The sequence below is a fragment of the Dermacentor variabilis genome, chromosome 2 (genome assembly GCF_050947875.1).
Source record: "Dermacentor variabilis isolate Ectoservices chromosome 2, ASM5094787v1, whole genome shotgun sequence".
Classification (NCBI taxonomy): Eukaryota; Metazoa; Arthropoda; class Arachnida; order Ixodida; family Ixodidae; genus Dermacentor; species Dermacentor variabilis.
Genome location: NC_134569.1, coordinates 111656187 through 111667020, shown reverse-complemented (window position 1 = coordinate 111667020; position 10834 = coordinate 111656187). Strand labels below are relative to the sequence as shown.

General features: G+C 47.7%; 1 protein-coding gene across 1 annotated transcript; it reads left to right on the top strand.

Moving 5' to 3' along the window:
• Window positions 1-1643: 1643 nt before the first annotated feature.
• Window positions 1644-8447, top strand: LOC142570940 (sulfotransferase 1C4-like). Its single transcript, XM_075679240.1, has 3 exons — window positions 1644-1737; window positions 6636-6911; window positions 7651-8447. Exons 1-3 carry the CDS (start codon window positions 1720-1722, stop codon window positions 8260-8262), a joined length of 906 nt encoding a protein of 301 aa, XP_075535355.1. The 5' UTR covers window positions 1644-1719; the 3' UTR covers window positions 8263-8447.
• Window positions 8448-10834: the final 2387 nt, after the last annotated feature.

The following is a 10834-nucleotide window of genomic DNA, read 5'->3' as shown; positions in this document are numbered from 1 at the left end:
CGCGACTACACACCCCTCATCGTATTTGTACAGGCAGAGCTAACACCATTCAATGTGCGAATTCAACATATTCATTCGACAAATCAATCCAATGTAAGCCTTCAGGCTAAATGTGACGGCATTTTCTCCCCAAATGCTAAACTAACATAATTTCGATATTTAAATAACCAATTACCTTTCTCACCTGGAAATGAGCGGTGTAAAAGCCACTGATGCTTCACTAGACGAAGAGAAGGCTGAAGGAGGCATTTTCTCTCCTTCTCTTAGATGGTCATTTTCTATTAGCGTTCCTGATTGCACGCCTATTTTCACAGCAGAACTTTTGGTGACTACGCAAACTCCCCACGAACGAATCGTCAGCTTTCGTAGTTACAAACCCTCTCTCCGTATGTTCTTCGCTTTCCACAGCAACAAATACAGCACTGTTAAATGTGTTCCGAAATATAGTCTCTACCCAGTTACGAAAAAGATTGTTTTCCTATGGGTAACAGGTAACCGCGGTTAACACTTAAACAACATGGAGATTTATTAGCCAGAATGTATCTAAGTGAACCTGTTATTCCTATTTTACCTGACAGTGCTCGCGTCGCTGCGTCGTGATACAGAAAATATTGCCGTACAAAATTATATAAACAAATTATCGCTGGTAAAATCGCCAGACTTTCAACACGTCCTTCTTTGCTGCAATAAACAGTGGTGCTCTTCTCAGCAATTAGCAGTTACATACAACAGATTACCCTTTCGTATCCAACAATTGAATTTTCATTTATACAGAACTGATGTGGTGATGTCTCCCGTATGGTCATAATTGTAATAATATTGAATCAATAGACCACTTATATTTACCGGGCTGACAATACTCCAACCACAGAAACAGATTACTCGAAGCTCAAATCTGCAAGAATTGGTTAGGATTAAGTACTCTGGTATTATTATATCATGGGACCTCGGTACTATATGTTATAGTCACAGGGGTGTTTGTTGCGCAGTGCTTGATATTTTTACTAAAACAAAACTATTACCCTTTTCATTCTTGTGGCTTTATTCTGCTGCGTGACCGCCATTAATTACACTGAAATTGTTTCTCCTAATCTTTTTAATTAACGGCTTCTTTATTATCTCCTTGATTATTACCACTTCCGTAAATCTACTTCAGTTAGTCAGTCTGTCTTTGTTTTTTTTCTGTATTTACTTGATGATGATGATGTCCTTGATGAGTTTGGCGCTTACCCACTCGCGGGGATTGGCCAAGAGTCGGGCAGACTTTGCTTATGTGTTCAGAAAATGGAGGTAAAAATCTAAAATATTGTTACATGAATTTAGGCGAGGGAAAATCGAAACGGTTCAGTAGATTGTCATGCTACGTAGAGGGAAAAAAATAATTATCTATAATATATCAATGAGGCAATAGAGGAGGAATGAAACGAATAATACGGTCATCAATGAAATCGGTTTGATTCAATAAAATAAATTTTTCTAAGGCGAAGCACACATTCCTGTGTGTGGGTGCCCAAGCACAGACGCTCCGAAAGACAGTAGTACCGGAGTGTTCAATGGGGGTTTTGGTTTTGCTTTTCACTTGCGCTTCTCCTCTTCAAGTATCCTCATCATCAGCCTGCCTTCCGCTCGAGGGGAGAAGAAGTTTGAGGCCTCGTGAAACGCGAGCTGCCACGCCCAGCGATCTTGTTCGGAAGACTGAGCGTAGCTGAGAGAAACGCGATGGGCTGCTTGCCAATGGTGAGTAGACGGACTGTTCTGGGTCTGCAGTCAATCCCCCGAGTGGGTTTGCGATTGAGTGAGCGATTCAATGGTCGACTGCGCACGAATTTCTTCAGTGCGTGTATGTTAATGCTGCTCTTGCGGGTGACTCCTGGCCATACCAGTTTCTCTGTAATTGATAACCTTGCATGAGTTCACTTTTGTTTATTGCGATAGCAATTATGTGGACACTCCGGGCGCATTTCTGCCGTCGCCGTCGCCGTGAGGTTCCCCATGAGTGAAAGCGTGCGAGGGTGAGCCGGCGAACGCGGTTCAATCTAGGGTGCGCGAGCGAGGAGCGCGGTCCGGATGCGTGCCCTCTCCTGTCGCGCGCGAGCATGGAGGAAGGAAAAAGATGGGAGGGAGCATAACGTCACGCTGCCAGCCTTGGAAAGCGAATGCTCCGTGAAGCCGCAGTGGTGGCCCAACACGTCACCTCTTGCGTCGAGATCACGGAGCGAATTCGAGATTTGCCGAGACGTTTGGTTACCGGTAGTTTTTATCCGGCGCGCGCTCGGCCGGCAGCTGCTCAGACGGAGGCCTCCGTGGCTGCTCAGCTGCTCAGCCTGCATCTCTGGTCACATTTTTCTCTGCATGCTCCCCATACCCCCTTCCCCCAGTGCAGGGTAGCAAACCGGATGTCCGTCTTGTCGACCCCCTGCCTTTCCTGTCTTCTCTCTCTCTCTCTCTCTGAATGCTTGTTCCAGTTCAGTCCTTTCCTGCAAGGCATGTGTTCCGCACTTTGGGCGAGTTGTGAGAGGTTCACAATCCAACGTCAGCGCATTTAGGCTATACAGGTATACTTCTTAGAACGATAGAAAGCTCAACTGGTTAGTAAAGATTCATAATGCATAGAAGGGGTAAGGCGTGCAGACACAGACACAGGAGGACAACACGAACGCCGACTATCGACTGAAGGAAGTACTGAGGCCGAACAGACCGTTGTGAGCGAAAATAAGCGCTATGTATTCGTCACATTTTTGACCAAGGCCTAGTCCGTGTGTACTATGCCCTGTTATGCGAACTTCATTGATTTCCGTTGTCGCTGGATTAGTGGGATCTTGCGCATGAGGGTTTGCATGCATGCAATTTATCGCGTTGTGAGAGCGGAGGCATCCTTGCAAGCCGAAGGCGATGGGCTTATTGCCTCAGATGACGCTGACTCCACAAGAAACGGTGAGTTGCATTTGCTACGTAAGTGATATGCTGTTTGCTCGTGAAACGAGGTGCGTTGTCAAGTTATCTGCTCCCAAGAAAAGCAGCAGCAACTGCAAACAGTGCTTGTTCCAGCGTTTGCAGTTTTGAGACCCATATACGGACGGGTGATGCGGTCTCCTCTATGTTCCCAAGCACTGACCCTGATTCGAACACTGCGTACTGCGAACACAAACAAGTGTAGCGTGGTAGGTCATCAGACGCATGCGATCTTATTTTAAAAAAAAAAGATATGGAGTTTTACGCGCCAATACCACGATCTCATGAGGCATGCTGTGGTGGAGGACTCCGGAATAATTTGTGCCACCCGGAGTTCCTTAACGTGCACCTAAATCTAAGCACACGAGTGCTTTCAGATTTCGCCCCCGTCGAAATGTGGCCGCCGCAGTCGGGATTCGATATCGCGATCTCGTGCTTAGCAGCTCAACAGCACAGCCACAAAACAAACCACGGCTGGTAAAACATGACATGTATCGGTAACGAGAGAGAAAGGGGCACTTCAACTCATAAACTAAACTTTTCTGTATCGCTCACACGAGAGCTTGCCAGTTTACAAGACAGTTTTTAACCTACCTTTATAAGTGAAGGATATGCTTGCTTAGATTCTGAAATGACAACGGACATACTATGCAATTTACTGCAACACGAACCGCAGCGCACACTTACCGCAAAAGCAGTCAGCAGTGCAGAAACGCCGCGCACCTTTCGGAGAGGCCTGCAACATTTGCCTTCAACTTCCGACACGCTTGAGGTGCTTTCTGTCTGGTGCGGCTCGCCGAACGGACACGCATAGCGCAACACCGCGATTCGATTTCACAACCCAGAAAATTGAGCGCGGCATTAAACGAAAGTGCCGCGGTAGTAGCCATGTTTTTGTTTATTTGAAGAGTTTCAAATGATTTCAAATGTGTATCGAAAAAAAAAAGTCAACCGGGAGTACTAAAACCTACCGCGCGCTATGACGTTTTTACCACGTGTTGGGCGGCCACATCGGCTTCAATCGCCTTGCGGCATGCTTACTCCTATTATTTCCTTCCTCCGTGCGCGCGAGACAAGGGGGGTAAGGCGGAAGAGGAGGGGCGTTCTTCTACGGCCGCTGCTAGGGTGCCTCGATGTCGTCCTCGCCCGCCGCTCCGTACAGAGTGGAGACAACCGCGGCGTCTACTTCGGCGTAGAGCAACGCGAATCGCGGACGCCGTAGTAGACGCCGCGGTTGTCTCGTGGATGCCGTAGAAGACGCCGCAGGGATGCGTTGCCGGCGCTCGTGTTTCTTGAAAGCGATCTGCGACGTGGCCAAAGTGCGCGCCCGCGCGGGCCTCATCTTCAAAGCGATCTGCGATGTTTGCAGAGTGCGCGTAGTACCTGTAGCTTCGTATGCGCTGTGCTTTCGACGTTTTGTACGCGTTGAAGTGAGAGATGCATGAAGGTCAATTCGCTCGCTGCTGTCGCGATTCCTCACTCCAGAATTTTGACTGAGTTTCCGCACTCATCGAGCGAGATGTGTTCAAGTTTACCTGTGCGCGCGTGACACCATGCCGGTTAATTTAGTTAAAACACGTTGGCGCGCTAGCTGGTTTGAATCCATAAAATGTGTAAGCGCGACTGAACAAGGACATAGAAAGAAGCTGACACACAAAGACAGTGCTGTCTCCGTGTACCTTTTTTCTACGTCTTCGTTGAGTCGTGCTTACACCTTTCGGTATGCTTACACATTCTGTCGTTGTTAATTTAGTCAGTAAGCGAATGTTTATACGGCCGATAAAACTACTATCCTTACTTCGTACAGCTATCTTCTAATTTGCTATGACAATCGGTGCTTTGCCTTTCGGGCGGAACTACGATTTTTTCTTAATTACGAGCCAGGTGAGCCTCCGAATGATTAGGCAAGACGTGTAATACTCTTTTTTTGCGGTTTTCATGGCTACACTAGTGTGCATGCATGCGTGCGCGCGCGTGCTTGTGTGTGTGTGTGTGTGTGTGTGTGTGTGTGTGTGTGTGTGTGTGTGTGTGTGTGTGTGTGTGTGTGTGTGTGTGTGTGTGTGTGTGTGTGTGTGTGTGTGTGTGTGTGTGTGTGTGTGTGTGTGTGTGTGTGTGTGTGTGTGTGTGTGTGTGTGTGTGTGTGTGTGTGTGTTTGTGTGTGTGTGTGTGTGTGTGTGCGCGCGCGCGTGCGTGTGTGCGTGCGTGTGTGCGTGTGTGCGTGTGTGCGTGTGTGTGCGTGTGTGTGTGTGTTCCCTGACTCATTGGTAACGCCAGTTGTGGAAACCCTCCTGCAGAAGGTAAAAGGACCGAGGAGCAAAGCAAGGGTGAGGACGACTACTATGGCCATAAGACTTGAAGTGGTACCGTATGTTCAAACGGTAATTCAACCTAAGGAAGCTGGCAGGCTAGTTTGGACTACCCCTTGTCTCTTCAGCCCCTTTTAAGCTCGCGCGGCTCTATACCCTCGACCTTCCGGTGATCCTAAAAGAAGGCAAGGCTTTGGCAAGAAGCATGTCAAGCCGTATGCCAAATGCAATGTAGGAGTTGTGTATGAAATCCCCCTGGCGTGTGGCAAATCTTACATAGGGCAGACGGGACGGTGCCTGAATGATCGAGCCAAGTACCATGAACAGAAGTTAACTAATGGGAATTGATGCATTTGCCTGAGCACTGCAATGCCTGCCCCTGGCACCACGTTTCAAGGAGATAAAGGTTCTGGGGAGAAGCCAGGACTAGACAGCACACGAACTGATGGAGGCATATCATATAAGAAAGACCAAGACTGTGTTAGTGATAGTTACATTAGGCTGTTTCAGTCAGAGATAGACTTTTTTTTTATAAGTGGTTGCCCCACTAGACTGATTAGTGGTCTTGTTGCTGCGCTCTGCGCATGTTATATTTGTCCACATATTGCCACGTGTTGCCGTGACTAAATCAGCTGAAAGTTACCGCCCGTGTCGTCTTTTTGTGTTCTCTTCCCCTGCCTTCGTCTTTATTGGCGGTCAGTGCAAATGTAAGTGGCGTGTATACTTTATATGCTCATCAGCAGCAGTTACTCGTCTTATGTCATTAGGCCTGACGTTGAGTGGAGAAAATCTTGCGTGCGTTTTTCGAGGCAGGACTGCACGCAGATGAATCTTCGCTTCGCACAAATAACGTTGTGAAGAAACGCTGCCTTTTCCTAGACGCATGTCTTCAGCGTGCTATGGATTATTTGCGGGCTGCGGATGCCGAACATCGACTGCATATTGCCATACGATATTAAGTAAGGTGCTGCGTATTCAAGTGCTAGCACGCGCGTTGTACGCGTTGCGGTTGCTTGTGAACTGCTACAGCTTAAGAACACTGCTGACAATTGTAATTAAAGGACCGTTTTGGGTTGCTATAGAAAGGAACAAAAATAATTATAAACTGTCGACGTCTCTTTAATTCTACGGGGATAGTTAAGCGGAATGGGGAAGTGCACTTAGATACTCTGTTCGCGGACGAAGCATGAATATGGAAACGAAGATCGCAACCTTATGGCATGAATCTTGGCTATGCGAGTCACGTTCAGACGAAAGTCGAACTATTGTGCCATGTTATCGTGTTGTTATCGGCACAATCACAGACTGAAACTTCATCGCCGAAAGTCGGCAATGTTTGTGTGGACGTGTTTTCAATTGCTCCGTTTCGTGTCGCAGTCCGGCAACCGACTGGGCTTCTCGCAAGTGACCAAGAAGCCCAAGTTCGTGTACGTGGAGGGCATCCGGCTGTCGCCCGCGCTGACGCAGGACAGCATCGTCTTCTCGCTCAACTTCGACCCGCTGGCCACGGACATCGTGATCGACTCGTATCCCGGCTGCGGCAGCTCCTGGGTCGTGCAGATCGTCCACCTGCTGCTCAACAACGGCCACCTCGGCAAGATCGCCGAGTCGCTCACCAGGGAGGTGTGCTACCTCGAGGCGGAAGGGAACCAGGTGCGTGTGTGTGTGGAGGCCGCATATCGGATGCTCAGTTCCGATGGCCGGTCAGTGCCGGAGTTAATCGAGAACGCGCTACGCACAGAAGACAGCTCACTGAAAGTAATACATAAGCGGTCAAGCATGATGAAGGGAATCGTCTCAGACAATAGGCCTCAACGTAGGATTCAAAGTCAAAAATGATGTTTGAAGCACGATGCTACGACGGCGCACTTGTCTCGAGAAAGCACAAAGCAGCACTCCGCCGAATTCTTTGATGATAGCGCTTCCAATAACGTTACCGCCATATCAAAAGAATAGTGGATGACATTATTATTTTTCGAGTACGATGAAAATCGTCATGTTAAAACCATTGCGAACGATATTAACATGATGACCGGCGAGTTGGCAAGGACCGATAAGGGAACAATTCTAAGCATAAGACGCACTTATAGTTGATATAACAATTATGTAAATGTCGTTTGGAACCGTTCTTAAACCACAGGGAACAACAGTTGCACCATTCTCGAAGCTAACAAATAAATGTCTGGAAGGCGCATAGGTGTGACGCCAAAGTTATATACTACGCGAAGAGATGCAGGAGAATAAGGAACGAAGAGCAGCTAGTCAGTACTGCCCTAGCTATTGTTTCTTTTCAGTCTGTTGGAATTGACCAGTGGAAGTACAGTATGGAAAATGCATCGGTTGCATTGGGTGTACCCCACATCCTATTAATAGGCCCTGCTTGATCCTGCAGGTCGACTCGTACCGGGCTCCACGGATCATCAAGACACACCTACCGTTCAATGGCATCGCCTACAACCCTTCAGCCAAGTACATCTACATCGCCCGGAACGTCAAGGACTGTTGCGTGTCCATCTACCACATCATGAAGGCGTACCCAGAGGACTATCAGTTCCAGAACGGGACATTCGAGGACGTCTTCGAGTGCTTCATCCGCGGCGAGATGGAGTACAACGACTACTTCGATCACCTGCTGCCCTGGTGGAGCTACAAGAACGAGCCCAACATACTGTTCCTCGTCTTCGAGACCATGAAGAAGGAGCCCAAGGAGCACGTGCAGATCATCGCCAAGTTCCTGGGCGGCGTCGCCAACGACTTCATCCAGGACCAGAACAAGCTGCAGTCCCTGCTGCGCCTGACCAACATCCTCTTCATGAAGCTCAAGGCGCGCGAATACGCCTCCGTCATGCCCAAGAGGAAGTTCTTCGTTCGGGAGGGCGTGATTGGTCAGTGGAAGAACTTCTTCACGGGCGAGCAGTCGCGCCGCATGAACAACAAGTTCTTCCAGAGGACTGTCGACACGCCCATGAATCTGCTCTGGAAAGGGATGGGCGTCTTCGACTGATTGCTTTCATGTGTGCCTTTGCGACATCTGTGCATTCGTAGTTATCTTTTTTCCTCTCTCTCTCTCTTCTCTTAATTTGTTTGGAGGGGCTGCGGATGCTTAACTTGCCTTGGACAGGCAGTTTGTAGTTTAGATAGGTGTTTCATAAGCTAGTGTTTCAATAAATTGTTCCCGATTATATTGCAGCGAACGATGCGAAACTTGTGGAGACCACATAGGTTTTCAGGCGACACCATGTCCAGGCAACGTGAAGGCTGTTACAGGTGTTTACCATTTTTATAAAATAGAGAAACAGAAAATATAACTCGATATTGCTGTGCAACCTACTTTATTCCCATACGCTGGACGAGGTTATTCAGAAAAGCCACTGTACAAGTGGTCAGCGCTCCATGCAATTATATTATATATTAGATTATATAATGCTTACTGGTCGCATAGCTATATAGGGCGGACTTTACTATAAATCATTAGTTATCTTGAATTACCCTGTCTACTTGTAAAAGGCATTTATATTATATATTAGATTATATAATGCTTACTGGTCGCATAGCTATATAGGGCGGACTTTACTATAAATCATTAGTTATCTTGAATTACCCTGTCTACTTGTAAAAGGCATCTGCACTACGTTGAAATATTAGCACCGGTAATATGAGAGGTTTCTCAATTACTTTAATTTTTGGGAGTTTTTCTAAGCCCTCCGCAGCTGCGTTGTTTTTAAAAGGCTATTTCAATGAATGGAAATGCGTTTCCACTAGTGTGCGACGAGACTCATTTTCATAGCAAATTTAGCGTAAATTTTGAACTCTGCGCGCCTCGTGTATGTCCTCGCAAGCAAACCGCATTTGCAATGTTGGGCATCGCTGCGTTTCAACGCTTTGAGCCTTCAAGCTTACGTGACTTACACAACCAAGCTTCACCGACCGCTTTCATTTTCACATGACCAACAGTTGTTTCTGACACTATTCCATAGTGTAGCCACAGCTGGCGGCACACACAGAACACGTAACGGGTCGAGACAAATGGATTCGACAGCACGACCGACGTCCCGCCTAAACTCGGACAGCGACAACTCTCTCTTGTCCCCGACGTGATATCCACGTCTTTGTCATGTTGTCCGTGGGAACCTGACTCGCTATATATTATCGGTTAAACAGGAACAATGAACGATAGCAAGGGCACTCGACGCGCAATCTATAAAGTCATTAATAACAAGGTCGCAACGATACAATATGCTGAACCGAGGGCATTCGTTTACACATTCAATCACATATTCAAAACGAAAGCTCGGAAGAAGCTTTGACAAGGCTGAGCCTTTTCCCGCGCAGCGTCGCGGATAACCTAACGGGGAAAAGCGTTGTATTCGCTCCACAGACGGGCAAAGGGGGTGCCCGCTCCTATTAGACAAGCTAGGCTCATGGGCGCTTCTACTGGCCGCATGCTTGAAGTACGTTCTCCCGGTAGCCTGCTATCGTGTCAACGCCCGGTCGGGTGAAGCAGACGACAACCCGGGAGCCGGTGATATTCGGACCTGCGATTATACGGCGAAGCACTCGCTCGTGTTTTTCTCGTGTTTTTTTCTCGACGTCGCGTTGTTCGTTCAACGAGACTTTCGGTGAAGGGCCTACCCTGCAGCAAATTGACAAGGCACTGGAGTGTGGAGCTACGAGGGTGGCTATGGCGGTGGACACACAACGCTGGAGACATGTGCTCGATATACGGCACACGACGCGTTGATGCAAATCAACGTGCCACGCCGGAAAGCGCGGGTTGAGATGACTGGGCTCTTGAGTGTCTGACGCTGCAGCTACGGCTTCAGCTCTAACGTCATGCTTTTCGTGCAGTAATTCCTGGAACGGCGAGCGAATGAGAGCGTTACTTATTGCGGTAGGATGCGGCCCTGCTCGAGGATCTGATTAAGACAGTATGGACAAGTATACACTACGTCAAGTCTCCGTCTCGCTGACTTTGCACGATTTCGTCGCTCCTTACTACTTGGATCAACCTTTCGACCGTTTTAATTTCCAATGTCAATTGTTTTGCGCGTGTTGACAAATGTCAGCATTTATACCAATTCGACCGGTTCTATAGAGCTTTAGAAACTCGCGGTCTGTTGCTTGTTTATTAGGTCATTGGTTGCTTGGGAGAGCTAAAGGGCGGTGGCCATATAGCAAGCACTCCCAATTAAGTCATAGACGGTAGCTTGCCGATGTACTAACCTACAGGGATGCAACGCGGAGACAAAGAAGGCCTGTGAAAAGGCTATGGATCGCGGAATGAACGTTGGAACTGAGAGAGGTAACGCATCAGAGAACTGAGGAAGCCCATGGTAAGGATTACAGTTAGTTAGTTAAATGGGGTTTAATGGCGCAAAAGCAGCTAAGGCTATGCTGCGCCAAACACGAGGTGTTTTAAAATCCAGTTTATGAAGGAAAAAGCTGTGTTATTAATCTATATTTCATGTAAAAATCCAGTGTCGTCTAGAAATTTACGGACATCACATAATGGGACTAGCGGATCATCGCCTAAAATTAGAGTGTAAAGGTATGTGCTATTAGAGGTGTAAAGGTAT